The following is a 16,742-nucleotide window of genomic DNA, read 5'->3' on the forward strand; positions in this document are numbered from 1 at the left end:
ACCGACACTCGCTACAGCAAATGGGCAGTCACTAGGGCTTCCCAATGCCAGGACAAAACTCTCACCAACTGAGCGCCATCTCCAAGCCCAGAATTCGGTAACTACAGAGAAGCTTCTCCATATCCCTAAGCTTCTTGTTCTAGACTTTCACAATTAATCCTGTTAGTTAACTTTTGTGTCTCCCTGTTTATATCTTTGTATCTTTGTAAAAGATTTTTTTTTTAATTTTAAATCATGTGTCTGTGAGTACAGCTGTCCTTGGAGGCCAGAAGAGGACATTGGACCTGGACCACCTGGAGCTGGGGTTACAGGCAGGTGTCAACTGCCAGATCATGTGTATATAAATGTGGAGACCCAAAGTCAAAGCCAGGTAGGTGTCTTTGCCTACTTTCCCACACCAATGCACTTGGAGGATTTCATAGAACCCTGAACTTTCTATGTGTTGGGATTATAGATTACAGGTGGCAACATACCGGTCTGGGCTTAACACAGGTTCTCGGGCTTTGAACTCTGCTGGGCCCTATCTTCAGCCTTGTTTAGATACACCTCCCCCTTCCTTCGGTTTTTCAAGCAGAGTTTTGCTCTACATTCCAGATTAACTCTGGAATTTACTGTAATCCTCTTGCCTTTGCTTCCTGAAGGCTGGGATTACAGGTGTTCACCGCTGCACCTGACTGCTTTATAACATCTTGTAGTGATTCAGTCAAGTAACTGGCTTTATAGAATTCTGAAATACTGTTTTGAGCAACAAGAGGTCTTTTTCTGCACTTGTGACTTCATTGCACTTGTAGCCTTACAGATAGCCCAAGCTAGTTTCTTCTTAAATATTTTGTCTCAAGCTTGTGTGTTGGCACATGCCTGTGGTCCCAGCATTTATTTGGGAGACTGAGTGACAGAGAGCAGACACCTGCCACTCACTACATCATCACTCATGCCTGGGGAGCAGCTCAGAACAGGAGGCGAGGTACTGACTAACTTAAAAGGGCCTTCGACAGAGTGACTTGAGACTGCACAGCATTTGTTAACAGTCCTTCCCAGCAAGGCTGTAAGTGGAGGAAGCTCTGTCTCCCAGTGTTTAGAGCCCCATTTGAAAAGTGGTGATGTGTTTGGTCCCCTACCCTTTGAAGAGAGGTGCTATGGGAATGAGAGCTGCACAGTGAGCACACAGTCCTCAGTCAGGGAGGACTGCACCGCAGCCACAGAAGGCAAGCGCTCTGGAGGCCATGCAATCAGAGCACACAGAATGCATTTCAACTTTTATTTGAAAACAACTTAAATCTTAGACAAATGATTTTAGTATATAAATTTTTGATTTTGTTTTTATACAGAATATAAAGATTTCCCTCATTAATCTTTCATTAAGGGGATTACAGGCCAGAAGGAAGACACATTCTGCACACAAAGTACACCTCGTATGTGTGGCACTGGAGACAAATGGTGTCGTGCTCCTGCACATAAATTAGGACCAAGTGGTGACATCACACATCAAGGGGTGGGAGGAGAAATATTCTAGCCAATCAGATTCAAGAAGCAAACATGACACAGAAACTGCAAATAAGAGCAAGTGGGCAGCTTTAGTCAGGACACTGAGGGTCTACAGGGCTGCGAGGCTACAGTGCACATGGACACAGTGGGGAGAGCTACTGAGAAAGGCTGGAGCGAGGGGGTTTCACTAAAGCAAATTCACTTCTTGTCAACTGCCAAAACAAACAATGAGGGAGCGAGTGAGTGTTAGTATACCCGGGGCGTGGCAGCCCAGTGTCTGCGCAGCATGCTAAGTTAGTTACAGCTTCTTCACTGGTGCGGGTGAATCATTCATGGTCTCAGGTTTTATCTCTTCTTGCCAAACTCAGGCATGTCTGATTTTAGATGGAGTATAGCTTTTATCTATAATTTCATCCTGTAAAAACATGTGAAGACAACGTTCGTTCTGGGCCAGAGGATGACCAGCAACCCTGGAAATAAAAAAACACAAAATTTTAGTCCATTGTTTATTAAAGATGGTGGTGGGAGGGGTCAAAAAAAAAAAAAACACACTTTAAGGCTAGGAAATGTGTATAATTTATTAACTGCAAGCATTCCTCTCAACTACCCATAAGCTATGCTATCAAATAATGGTCCTTCCGTTTGACATATAAAGGTGGTAAGGTGGCTCAGTGGGTAAGGGCGCTTTTGGTCATGTCTGGTGATCTGAGTATGGTTCTCAGGACCTCATGTGTCAGAAAGAAAGGACAAGCCTGCACACACATGCACATGTACACACACACACACACACACACACACACACACAGTAAATGTAATAATAAAGAAATAAAAATAACTTTTAAAACTTTGTAATGTTTCTGGAATGCATATTGTTAGCTTAATTAGTTGGTACACACCTAAGAAACTTACATTTTATTGTTACCTGTGAAATAGTTCATGCATTATTAAAGTCCATTTTAAACATACGGGACCCAAACCAGTGTTAGCCCATGCTGTAACCCCAGATCAGGGAAGGCTGAGCAAGGAGGCTGAGTCTAAGGCCAGTTTGGACAAGTAAAAAGAGATAGCACAAAGTGAAACGGGATAGGTTTTGACCTGAAATCCAGAAAGCTCAGAAATGAACAACTTCGCGCTTAGGTGTCTGCTCTTCCCCTTTCCCATCTAAGTTTTCCTCTGTAGCTTGCAATGAGCTGTGTGCTTCAGACCTAGCTTTGCTTTCTTGAGGAGTGTGTTCACAGAAAGGAAACTGCAGGGGGTGCTGGTGCACACCTGTCATCTCACTCATCTCCCTGCCTTGTGAGAGCTCAAGGCCAGCCTGGGCTACACAGTGAGTCCAGCCTTTGCCAAAAACAAAAACACAACCACAAATGAAGATTATGTGCTAAACAGTTAACAAAGGTACAGGCTTTTGTTCACCTCTCTCAGATACCAAATTATTAGTTAAAATTAATGTGTAGCTCAAACAACTATCTTCTCCAAGAGCTGACTAATCGGGTAGATCTCAAGACTACACAATCACACTGGGTCCAGTGGCCTGCTGCGATCTCAGCTCCTCACAGGCAGCCCAGCTCAGGGCCAACAGTGCATCTCCACCCCGCCCCCACGCTTCTCCCTGCAGCCACAGCTGGGTGCGTGGGTGTCTCAGTGCTGGGCCACATCTCTTCGAGGAAAGAGAGAAAGATGGGGTGGGGGGTGGTGGTGGATAATACTGGTTTGAGCTTATCAATCAACAGCTGCTAAGAAGACAATCATAAATTTTCTTAAGTTTTTCAAAAAAATTTAACACATACTTTTACATAAAACACGTTGATAATACTGCTACCTGCAATCAAACAAAATGATTGCAAATATAATGTACATTTTATTATTCACATGAGAATATACCTTAAATCAGAATCACAAGTAAAACTATTTTTTCTGAATGATGCAATTTAAAATGTAATTTGCATAAATTATCCAAAAACAACAAATATAAAACTTGGGTCAACACAAAAATCCCTCACTTCAGCCACTCAAGGGTGTCAGCATTCATCACGTGGTGTTCAGCTTCAGGGGAATTTCAGTTCATTTAAATAATATACAAAAAGTCTGGAAATGGCTAAAAGGCATAGATTTACTTTAACATTTAAATGACAGGTAGTCAGGGCTGTAGATGGTTCAGCAGTGGAAAACACTGACTGCTCTTGTAGAGGACCTGAGTTCAATTCCCAGCATGCACGGGAAACATACAGGCAAAACATCCAAACACACAAAATAAAATACTGAATAAATACAAAAGGACCAGCAGTCCTCTAGGGCACCGCCCCTGCAAGGGTGAAAAGTACTTACTTGTTGATGAACTGTTCCAGCCCTTGCTTCCTTTCCTCGATGAAATTGTCATCAAATATCCCATCGTCTCCTCTAAAAGGAAGCTGCCGCAAAAATGCTTTCCCAGGGAGTGGAGGAACTACAACCTAAAACACAAACAGAGTGAGTCGTGGTGATGCCAACTCAGGAGCCGCTCAGTTGGTGAAGTGGAGGTAGCAAGCCTGTTCACTGGAGCACGGCTGCCCCTGGCCCCACACGGTGGAATGAGGACCAAGTCTCACAAGTCATCCTTTGACCTTCAAATGTGGCACTCATGTGGCTGCACACATTTACATGGAAGGGCATGTGTGCACACATATGTGCACGTATACACACACACTGAATCAAATGTAATACAAAGAAAACGTAAGTGTGGTGTAAGCTTTTAATCCCAGCACTTGGAGGCAAAGGTGGGCAGATCTCAGTGAGTCCAGTCAGCCAGGGCCACATAATGAGAATATACAGCACAACACAGAGACAGGGACAGAGTGCCCTCACAAGGACAGCCATCTTACTCTCAAACCGTTCAAACACACAACCGAAAAGAAAAACACAGAAAGCGGAGAATGTAACTCAGTGCTGAGAGTTCTTACCTATCAAGAGTGAGGTTCAATCTCAGCACTGTAAAAACCAAATCAAAGGAACAGACAAACCATAGTAGAAAGACATGGCTCTGGAGGCAAGATGAGCAGCTGTGGATGTGAAGAAGTCCATGGAAACAAGGCTCCTTCAAGATGGTGCCACAGGTTTCCTCTTGAACTTATTAAAGAACAGTATATAAAGACAACATCCTGTCCTTTGACACGGAGACAAAGGTTCCTGAGCCTCTCAACACCTCTAATACTAAGTGGCGAAGGCAATGCTTCTCGCACAGACTAAACTCAAGCCCTAGCTAAAGAATAAAATGTCCTTTCTGCAGCAGAGCTGGTGTCAGAATCCACACACCTGGGAGCACTGCACGTTTCTGCCGGTGTGACGGAGCCCATCATCACTTCTGCGGCCATTCTTCTAACAAACCATCTACTTTCCCCCAAGCCCCCTTTTCCACTTTCTCCACTAGCATTTCTTCTTTCCCACTTACAGACTACCCCAGTCCTTCCCACTCAACATAATCTGAGTTCAGGTTTCCTGAAGCCTGGGAATTTTTCTAAAACACAACCATTTGGTTCCTTTACACAGCACCTAGCTACACAACTCAGTTCCTTTGTCCATCGCAGGGTCTCACACCCCAGCTGGGCTCCTTCCTTCTTTCACTGGAAGGAACTGGGATTTCACCCAGGGCCTGTGCACCTTAGGCAAACAAGGAAACTGATGCAGAAGATCAAGAATTCAAGGGCAGCCTCAGCTACCACACAGAGTTTGAAGTTATCATGGGCTACATGGGATCCTGTCTTAAAAGAAAACAAACTCTACCAAAATACTCCGGGTTGCCATGGTGCTAGGGGCTGTAACTCTAAGCAGCCCAGGAGCTCAACTCGAAGTCCCTGAGGCACAGTCCCTGGTTCTTTTAACCAGGTCCTTCCCATGCAGCCCTCTCTGTTTCTTTACAAACTTACCCTAAAACAGTAACTCAATGAAGTTAAAAATAAAAGAACCAGTTCAACTGCACGCAGACAAGTGGGACAGCAACAGAAAAGAGCAGCAAGGAAACGGATTTACTTCCAGAAGTCTGTCTTAGAACCAACATCTCTCTTTCCATATTGGCAATTTGTCAAATTAAATGTTAAAACCTGCAGAGACTTCACAGTAGAGAAAGGACTTGGTCCCACAGTTCTAACAGCCTGGTAGGGAGGGAAGAGCACCCACACTTACAAAATTATCTATTAAGGAAAAAAAAAGGCTGGGTGGTGGTAATGACACACACCTTTAATCCCAGCACTCAGGAGACAGCCAGTCAGGTCCCTGCAGTTTGAGGCCAGCCTAGTCTATATAGTTAGTTTCAGGACAGCCAGAACGACACAGAGAAACCCTGTCTTGAAAAATCAAAAAAGGTGGAGGAGATGTTCAGCAGGTAAATGCACTGAGGACTGGCTGCTCTCCCAGAAGCACATGGCAGCTCACAACTCTACAGTTCCAGTTCCAAGAGACTTAGATGTCTTCCTTGGCATACAAATAAAATTTAAAATAAAAACAAAACAACCTCAACCAAAACCAATAGAACCAGTGTACTAAATAATCATCTTTAATCTATGTGTAAGATTGCTTTGCTCTTTTTTCAATAAGGTTTTATGTAGCCCAGGCTACTCTTGAGCTTGTTATGTAGCTGAGGATAACCTTAGATTTATGACTCCCCTGCCTCCACCTGGGATTATAAACTTCAGCCATCTGTTTTCTGTAAATACATTTTCTTCCTAACAATGTTCAAAATAGTCAGTAGAATGGACCTTATAGGTAGCAGGCTTGATACCTACACAAAAGTCATGAATGGCTTATCTTGCAAAGAGCCTCTCAAACAGCAAATAAGCTAAGACAACACTGCTACATTTGCTGACTTATTTGTGTGTATATGTGCTTAAGTGTGTAGCACATGTATGTACAAGCTCCTAATGGTGCCCATGTAGACAACTTGCAGACGTCAGACCTTTTCTTCCACTGTGTGAGCTCAGGCCATCAGGCATGTGCCTTTATCTGCTAAGCATCTCAGCATCAGCACAGCCAACAATTCTTAAGTATGACAACATTTAATTAGAATTCCTTTATTTCACTTTTGTAGCTAAGGATGACCTTACGCTTCTGGTCTTCCTATGCTGGGACTACCTGTAGGTGCCATCAAGCTGGATTTGTGTAGTACTGGGAACTGAACTTGGGACTCTGTACATCAGAGAGCCAAGCACTCTGACTGTGCTACATATATTCAAAGTTAACCAGGATTCTTCTTATCAATTTGCAGCCAAGAACAGTAGGGCACACTCATAATTTCAACTTGTAAAAAGCAGGAGAAAAGACCTGAAAGATACCTTTAGTTACAGAGTTTAGAGGTCAGCTTAGACTGCATGAGACCCTGTCTAGAACAAACACACGAACACTTCTTATATGTTTCTGTATGTGGGTAAAAAGGAGGATGTCTTCTTAGTAAAATGTTGAAAGCTAAAGAATCAAACCATGATGACAAACAGATACTGAACTTGGTGTGATAACACATGGCTGTATTGCAGCTTTCAGACCAAGGCCTACAACTCTAAAATCTGGCTGGGATGGATGAAGTGGATCTAGGGCTTGCTGGCCAGCCATCCTAGCTAGGCAGCCAAACTTCAGCATCAGTGAGAGACCCTACAAAAGTGGAAAGTGACAGAGGAGACATCCAAAGGTGGCTCTGGTCTTCAAATGAGCACACACATGTTCATCAGGCTCCTACGCCTGCCCACAGGCTTATCTGAAGAATACAATGACTCAAACAATAAGATCATGTTGTGAAATGCCTACATACATTGGGATAAGAAATGCAGACTGAGTTAAACAAAATTGAGAAAACATACTGCCCTTGAGGATGAGGAAGGAACAGCAGGAAGGCGTAGGGGCTGTTCAAATGTGACGCTGCAAAGGCTCACTTGCACCACTGAGCAGAAAAGGGCAAGAGCTCTGATCAGTGAGGATGACTGTCCTCTACTCGGGGCACAGCTTGAGGTGGACCCGTCCACTGGCTTTCACCCATCTTAAGACGTATTTTGGAGATCTCAAGTCAGAATTGGCATGTTTTGCTTTAAAGTTACACGGTAAGTCAGCGAAGTATAGCTGCACTGTAAATAAGTCTTACCTTGCTCTCTCTCTCTAGTTCGCTTCGAAGCCACTCAAAGTCACTGTATCTTCTTCTAACAGTAGATTCCTTCAGCTTGAAGATAGGAAGATTTGTCTGAAACCAAACAGTCACTCTTAAGTTAAGACATTCAGAAAGGGAGGAAGATGCCTGCCACACTGGTAAGGTGACAAATGTGGTTACCGTACAAAAACCATAAAGTTATTAAGGGCATTACCCAGGCTAAGCCTCGACTACCCCTCAGTATATAGTCCAGGCAGGTCTTGAACTTGCTATCATCCTGCCCTGGCCAGTGAGAACTCTTCTTTTTGCAGTGCTGGGGCCAGAGCAGCAGCTCCTCATATTTTGGACTTACCTCCAGTTCAGAAATACATCTTTCTATTTTGTTTTCTCCTCTGAAATTCATTTCTCTAGCATGTGTGAGACGGTATGTGGGTGTGCATGTATGTGGAAGTCTGAGCACAACATTTTGAGTTCGTTGTTTCCTTCTCCCGTGTTTTGCAAAGATGTGTATTCTTTCTGTCTGGCCTGCCTGCTCTGAGCTGTAGGAAAGCTGGGATCATAGAAGCCTGCCACTATGTCACCCAGCTTTTCAGCATGGGTTCTAAGAGATTGAATTCACACTTGCACAGCAAGCACCTTTAATTGCCCAGCATCTCCCTGAACCCTAAATGTTATCCTTAATTGGTTTCTTTAAAAATGTCCAAAAGGTCAGGGAGTGTCATAATTTCTTTATTTATCACTAGGGGAAATTAGGAGTCATACAAAACAAAAACCACCCCCTTAACATAAAAAGGGTACTTAAGGGATCGGAGAAATTGCTCAGTAGCTAAGAGCAAGAGTCCTTTTGCAAGACTCAAGTTCAGTTTTCAGCACCAACACTGGATGACTCACAACCACTTGTAACAGGTTCCAAGAGATGCAATACCTTCTTCTGGTCTCTGTGGCCACTGTACTCCTGGGCACATGCCCACATTCACACACATCTTTAAAGATGAATATCTTTACAGGAAGAGGACATACTAAGAACTGAGACCATGATGCTGAGTATGCAGAGGTTAGTCATAGTACACACAATTTTTGGATTAAAGGCTATTTGTTGCTATTTCTGTCATCTTTGGGATAGTGGGTGGGTGTGGAGGGAGGCTGAGGTAAGGCCTCTCTATGTAGACCTGGCTATCCTGGAACTCACTATGCAGACCAGGTTGACCCTGATATATCTATATCTTCCTGTGTCTGCCTCCTAAGAGCATTGAGATTAAAGGTGTGCACCATCACTCCTGACCCAGTGACAAGAGGGTCATGACAGCCAGGGCAGGGAAAGGTCACTTTCTATCAAGCATAAGCTCAATCCCTGAAACTCAGGTGGTAGAAAGCTGTCCTGACTTCCACATGGGTACTGTGGTATGTGCATGTGTTCATAAACAAGTAAGTGTTAAGAAACACACAAGAATTGGTTTGGGGAGCAGGGTGCAGCTTAGTACTAAAGTGTTTAACTGGAAAGATGAGGCCCTGGATTCAATGCCTAGCAGAGAAAAAAAGGAAAACCACTAAGTCCTTAGAAATAATTTATGACTTAAAACATTAGCTGAAGAAAATATTTTAATATGCATGTAAAAATTATAATCCTTGTTCTCTGGAGGCAAAGTGGGACATTGAGTGCAAAGCCAGCCTGGGCTCCAGAGATACCCTGTCACACAGTTTACTGTAGAGTTCAGAAATTATTTCATGCAGCAAATGCCAAGCTCTATTCAAATTCTACTTAATATGAGCGACCCATTCTCTGGGGTGGATTTTATTCTTAATTCAGTATTGCACTTGGGGAACTGTAAACTGTTTTATAGCTGAGAAGAAAACAACTGAAAGGCACCTGGAGGAGAGTGCTTCCTGCTGTGTAGATCCAGGCAGAGTGCTATAGCATCCACTGCTGCGAGCGTCTGCTCACTTGCTAACCTTAATGCTGCTGTAAATAGAAGAATGCCTTCTATTCAGGACCTCGTTCAGTTTGTAGTGGTGTCAATTTTTCCAAAGTGTATTAACTTCTATGTTGTACAGCTTAAAGCTTGGAGCCTTCTACAGATGCTACCGGGCATAACAGTGTATAGGTTTCAAGCATGAAACCAAATCTCACAAGAGGTTTAAAAGCACTTGAGTTTTCTTTCCCAGGTAACCACAACATTTGTTCATTGTATTAATGACTAGGAGCAAAATTGCACCTAACAAGACGCTTATTATACTAAAAGTCAAACTTGCATTTAAGAGATGCGGGCTTGCTATACAGAGGAGCATTCTCATTCCTCAGAAGAAAAAATCAGGTCCCCTGGAGAGTAGGATGATAATTCCCAGAAAGAAAGCCCTGGATTATTTCTCTCTAATTTCACCCATTGGCTTTTTAACCAGGCTCACCCTTCCGCATTAAAATATTAAGTCTTTGTAAGTGTCTAAAGATAGAAAGGTCTTTACAGAGCTGAGTATTTTCTGCAGGTGAGATTTTACATTCTGAATTCCCTCCTCTCAAATTACTTTACAAAAGGGATTAACTGCTCTCTTTATTCAGTATGTTAAGATCAAGCCTGTGAAAAGAGGTCCCCAAGAATTTTCATACTTCTGGGTACGGAAGTCTGTAAAGTTAATCTCTCAAACAACATATCAAGCTTACAGGTACAATGTTGAGGGAAAGGAGCCAGCTCGGCTCGTTTTACCTCCCATTTTCCCTTTTGAACTTTTGACACAATCATGATTATATCTGATTCTCTCTAATTGAGTGAGGAATGAGGGGAAAGGCTCTTCTCTATATTAGCTAGCAGTTTTTATATTTGAAAAGGGATCTTTTAGGTTTACTCAGCTGGCTATAATTTCTCTTGTACAAGTGCTACACTGGAGTTCTGACAAGGTCTAGCAGGAAACTCTAGGCTAGGGTGTGACCGACTAATGGCGGGAGAGCCCCTGCCCAGTATGCAGAGACCCTCTAGCACTGTGAGAACAGACAAACATTGGATATTATTTTCCCATTGCATTTAGAACATTGAGCTTGACTGCGGTGTCTGTCAACGGTTTTCCTAATAAATTTCAGAGGCAGCTAGCAAAGCCAGCACTAGGTACGAGAATCAGAAAGTCACCCTCAGCTACATTAAGTGTGAGGCCAGCCCAGGATATGTCTCAATAAAGTTGTTTCTCTGAGGCTTAGCATTTACGAGCACTGGCTGTTCTTCTAGAGGACCCAGATTTGCTCCTCAGCACCCACATGGTGGCTCACAGCTTTTTTAAGTCCAGCTTCAGGGGACCTAAGTCCTCTTCTGAGCTCTGTGGACAATAACCCTCACATGGTATGTACATACGTACGTACATACACATGTATGCAGAGACCAAGCACTCATACACATAAAATAAGTCTGAAAAAGAAGTAGTCTTGATCATTAAAGATCACTCTAACTTCCCTGAACAAAAGAAAGAACTGCCATGCTTTGTTTGCACTACTGAGCTGCCACTATTTGATGGCAAACTGTTATTTGGCCACTTTCAATTTAGTGCTAATAAAAAAGGGCCTGAGGCTGGATATTCCCCCACCTTCTAACTCTGGTAGACTATTATTTACTAAGCATCTGTAAGACAACAGTGCTAAATATAGAATCATCATTGAGAACGATTAATAAAATATAGTCCAACCCCTCATGAAACACCAAGAAAAATAGAAATGATATAAAAATCTGAATGTGTATGGTTTAGGACTTGGGGTTTAGTTCATCAATGGAGCCTTGCCTAATATACACAAAGTCCTGGGATTGATCTCAGTACTATCCCACAATGCCTTTACAGCCTTCTACATTAAACCAACCATGTACCCCCACCCCAAAAGGGAAACTAACAACAAAAGCAGGAAACTAATGAGAAATTTGATCAGAACTGTAAGAGGGACTTGCCATATATAGCCCAGGCTGGCCATGCGTTCTCTCTTCAGAGCTCTCATGCTGGCATTCTCTGAGTGAGTGAGTGAGTGAGTGAGTGTGTGTGTGTGTGTGTGTGTGTGTGTCTGAGGGTGCATATGCCCAAAGGTCAGGGGGTGTTGGATCCCTGGTGCTGCAATCACAGGAACTTAGCTGTGAGCTGCACCATGTGGGTGCTGAGAACCAAATGGCAGTCTTCTGGAAGAGCACATGTGCTCCAGATTACTGGGTGACTCTTAATGACTGCCACTGATAAAGTGTCTCTAAAGGAAAGCTCAAAGACCTGGTGTGGCGGTGAATTAGAACAATCCTGTTGTTTGGTGGGGATGCTCTTAGGAAGTAAGATGAAGACACCTCATTAGGAGCAGGGCAGAAGAGCTGCTCAGCGAACCCTGTGAGGCAGGTGACTAGATACAAATTCTAATACTTGAAAGAGCTATACAAATGATCTTGAATGTTTTATCAGAAAAAAACATGTTTCAGATCTATTTAGACTTCATCCCAATATATATCCAAACATCATAATTTAGCTGATGATCCATCATTATGTAAAAATTTTTGTTGTTCTGAGACATGTTCTTTACATAGTCCAGGCTAGCCTCAAACCACTCTGTAGCCCTGGGATGGCCCTGAATTCTGATATTCCTGCAGCAGCCTCCTGAGAACTAATCCCACTTTAACATGTGCAATTTTAAAGTACCAGGTTAAAAAAACAACAACAAAAAGATGGACGAACAAGATGGTTCATCAGGTAGAGGCACCTGCTGCCAGCCAAGCCTGATGACCTCATGGTGATTCCTGGGCCCCACATGATGGATGGAGAATTGATTCCCACAGGCTGTTGTCAGATCTCCACATTTTTACCCTATCACATGTGAGCACACAAGTTCATGCATATGTGCATGTGCACACACAGAGTGAATAAAAATGTAATTTATTGAAGCAAGTTCTTTCCCTGAGGCCTGAAGATTTCTGACTGGCTAGACTGCAGCCAGAAAACCTCCAGGATCTGCTTGTTCCTATGAGTCAGTGCTGGGGTTACAGGACTGTGCCACTGTAACCATGGCCAGCTCTTGAAACAAAAACACACAGGTGCTGGGATCTGCTCTCAGGTCCTCACACTCCACAGCAAGCACTCTATCCACTGAGCCACCGCCTCAGTCCCAATGTGTTTTTGATTATTTATAGGAAGAGTTACTGTAGTTCAGTGGGAGTAGGGTCTGGAGGGACAACGGGAAGGTTGCCTGTGAACCTTTGTTTTACTTGCTTACTTGTACACTTTAAAAGATTGTAAATGGAAACAGACAACAAGGCAAAACAGAGTTACAGTATAATTCAATACCCTGTATGCTGTTTTCTATTTTCTCCAAGTTAGCAATATATTTTCTATGTCTTTTACAATAACCTAAAAAGCAATAATTCCAATGTTATAAGAGTTGGCCTTTGAGTGTATAAATATAAGAGGAAAACCACTGGAGTTCATGTATTGAGAGTGGCTTACTAAAGCAAGCAAGCCAGTAACAAAGCTGGTAACTTAGCTGTGCAGGGATACCAATGCTTTCTGAGGACCCTACTTGACATGCTCAGAAGGGTGCTTGGTTCATACTGTTACAGGACAGTCTTCGCCTTGCCAGGTTTCTCCAGTGTGGTTAACTTTCAGTCTCCTTCCCCAGTCCTCTATCTAATCCCCCAATGTCTGCCTGTTTTCTCCCTCCCAGAGCTGAGGCTTGAGTCCAGACTGTACACTACTAGGTGAGCACAAGATCACTTGCCTGGTCACCCAGTCTTTTCTTTCCCTCTTTCAAGCATCTCTCCCCATCCTCCAGTACCTGTCCTTTATACAGTTCAAGAGTTATAGAACTTATATGAGGACAAAAGAAATTCTGCTTCTTGGGAATTCATGTATTTGAGTGAAGTTGCCTAAAATGTATTTTTATCAGTACTCAGGACTGAACACACGACTGCATGTTAAGCATGGGTTTCATTAATTAGTCACAACACCAAATCAGTGTGCCTGACTTTACCACTAAGACAGAGACAAGTTTTTTACTGAAGAAAGCAGCCATTCGGGCTGGAGAGATGGCTTGGTGGTTAAGAAAACTGACTGCTCTCCAGAGGTCCTGAGTTCAATTCCCAGCAACCACATGATGGCTCACAACCATCTGTAATGGGATCTGATGCCCTCTACTGGCGAGTCTGAAGACAGCAACAGTGTACTCATATACATAAAATAAATAATTCTTGGAAAAGAAAGAAGGAAGGAAGGGGCGATTCCCTGTAAAATACTGTGTGAATCAACAGATTGTGTTTTATGGTCACAATCTGCTGATTCAGCATTCAGCATACACAGCATGTCTTATAGTCGAGTTGGCAGAAAGGATATCTGCCTCTGTCCAAAAGAAATCCAGTGTGATGGGTACAGTTCTTAGGTATCATTCTTGCCTAGTCATTTGCAACAGATAACTGAATTCTTCTAAGTTCACAAGAAAGACTAGATTACAAAATGATGGAACACAGAAAAAAAAAAAAAGTAGTCCATGATGGTGCATTCCTACGGTCCCTGTGCATGGGAAGGAGGCAGGGGGATAGATTCCATGAATCTTTGGATACACAGCAAGTATGAGATCAGCATAAGCTACCTATGACCTGTCTCAAAAACCAAAAGTAAGTAGCACCATCTTACTGCTTTTAATGTACTTTAAATACCAAAAGCAAAATGTACCAATATTAGGAAAGACCTCTGCAGCCTGTACTCTTAACTTGCTACTTAGAGAAAAATAAAAATGGTTAAGAGCACTGATTGCTCTTCCAGAGGTCCTGGGTTCAATCCCCAGCAACCACATGGTGGCTCATAACCATCTGTAATGGGATCTGATGCCCTCTTCTGGTGTGTCTGAAGACAGCAACAGTATACTCATATACATAAATATTAAAAAGAAAGAAAGAAAGGTCAGCCTTTTTTTCCTCCTGAAACTGTATATACATCACATGGGTGAGAGCATCAGGACCCAGACGGACAGTGAGAGGACACCTCTCTGAAGCCATGTATAGAGCTCAGAAACAAACTCCCTTCAGTCTAAGCAGGCAAGCCGCCCCCTCATCAAGCCATACACGTACACAGCTGACCCATTAAAGTCAGCAGCAGCTCACATACACCCTATATGTAACCCGATCACCACTGATACCAAGCAGAAAACTGAGCTTTAAAATGCAATCAACTGAATATAGCTTAACAGATAGGAGAAAAATGTTTACCAGGTGTTTCTAGTATTTCTCCTGATAGTGTCACGTGTGCATTTGAAAAGACTGGCAACAACATCAAAAGTACACTCAATAGAGCACACTCTATTCAGCCAATCCTAAGAGGTGTAAGCGGATGCCCGCTCCAGGCTCTCCTTCGGCAGTTGCGTTTCTTCAGATATCTGCATCTAGATAAAGGATAAGGTGAAGTGCTGCAGCTCTTACCTCTCCCTCCAGTACTGGATGCTCATTTCACCCACTCCACAACAGCATGAATGAGCAGAGATATGGTTTATAACCTAGATGAACTCCTAAATATGGCTGCAGAGAAGTCACTTAATTGAAGAATAAGCTTTTAGTCTGAAGAACCTTTGAAATGGAGATTGTGACTAGGCCAAGGTATTTAGTTTCGCCTTTTTTAAAAATTAAGGACACGGCCCCTTAATGATACAATTTCTCATTATTGTAAGGAAATATGCTTTATGGTATAATCTCCAAAAAGGACAACAAAGAGTTATTTCTAAACTAGTTTAATGTATAAACCAACTCACTCATATACTCTTCCCACTTTGTTCACAGCCTGCATTTTATGAATTGCCAAGAACATAAAAGGTTTTCCATGAGCAACCTTTGACAGAAATGTATAATAATTCCACTGTAAAGGAAATTCATGTACAAGTTTACAATCATAATTCTACATACTTATGGTAGAAAAATTAGGCCTATAAATGAATGTATCTGTTACTAATCTTACATTTTTTGCACATTTTATACGTTCAAAAGCTTAAAATTTGTATTTAAGACCCATCTTCCCAACTTGCCTAACCGTAAGAGCCATACCTAGACAGGACTACCACCTACAGTGGCACCGAAATGGCTGAGGGTAGTGTGGTAGTTACTTTTCGGTTGCTGTGATAAGCACAATGACCAAAAGCAATGTATAGAATAAAGCGTGAGTTTATTTGGCCTTAGGATTAAGAAGGTAAGACGTGTTATGGCGGGAAGGCTTCGCATCAATAGCAGGAACCTGGGTGTTCACATGTTTTTTGCTCCCTTTTCTGTTTTTGAGACAGGCTCTTTCTGTATAGTCTCTGGCTCTCGAGTGCTGGAATTAAAGGTGTGTGCACAGAGAATGCTCACATCTTGAACCACAAGTACAAAGCAGAAAGAACTGGGGGGCCTAAAGCTTTAATCCAAATGACATACTTCCTCCATCAAGTCTGAGCCACTTACATCTCCCCCAAAACGGGACACCAACCAGTGACACAGGGCTTGTTCAAAGTACCACAGGCAGAATCTAGCCATCAGCTGAAAACTACAGCCAAGACTTATATGAATTAAGGCAAAAACTCATGAATCTGAACATAAATCCATTTTGAGGTAGCTAAATGTGAATATGTTGCCTTGAATAGAGATCCAGAAAAATGTGAACTGGGAATGGTAGGCAAAAACCACTGTGAGTCCATCCATCTAGGATGTAAAAATGAGGAAAGACTATTAGTTAAGTGGCTCTATCTGACAAGATTAAAATTCTCAGGGAATCAAAATCTTGGAAGAGCTAATACAATTTTGAAAAAGAAAAAAGAGAGGCATTACATTTTCTGAATTAAAAGTAATGAAATTGTATGGGCTGACCAGATAACTCAGGGTAAACACATGTGCTGCCAAAACTGACCACAGGAGTTTGATCCTCAGAGGCCACATGGTGGGAGAGAACTGATTCAGTAAGTTGTCCTCTGACCTCCACATCTGTGTCCCAGCCCAGGTACGCATACACATGAATAAACACATTTTAAGAAATCAGGGAAAAGAGGGGAGTCCAATAAATAGACCCAGAGATAATATGGTCAAGTCATTTTGACAAAGAGCAAAAAAAAAAAAAAAAAAAAAAAGACATGAAAAAAGTAAATCTCTTTAAAAAAACTGTGCCATAGGAATTGGATGTTTATCTAAAAGAATAAAACTTGCCTGGC

At 42.5% G+C, this 16,742-nt stretch overlaps 1 protein-coding gene across 1 annotated transcript in view; it reads right to left on the reverse strand.

Annotated features, from left to right (window-relative positions):
• Window positions 1-1,250: 1,250 nt before the first annotated feature.
• The window catches only part of SNX3 (sorting nexin 3), a 28,186-nt gene continuing 12,694 nt past the window's right edge, over window positions 1,251-16,742 (reverse strand). The window contains exons 2-4 of the mRNA XM_080938378.1: window positions 7,586-7,681; window positions 3,814-3,938; window positions 1,251-1,955 (exon numbers count right to left, since the gene is read on the reverse strand). Of these exons, the coding sequence (XP_080794504.1) occupies window positions 1,850-1,955; window positions 3,814-3,938; window positions 7,586-7,681 (327 nt within the window). The 3' untranslated portion in view covers window positions 1,251-1,849. The remainder of the gene's footprint in view (window positions 1,956-3,813; window positions 3,939-7,585; window positions 7,682-16,742) is intronic.

This window comes from Micromys minutus (genome assembly GCF_963924665.1).
Source record: "Micromys minutus genome assembly, chromosome: 25".
In the NCBI taxonomy this organism is placed as follows: domain Eukaryota; kingdom Metazoa; phylum Chordata; class Mammalia; order Rodentia; family Muridae; genus Micromys; species Micromys minutus.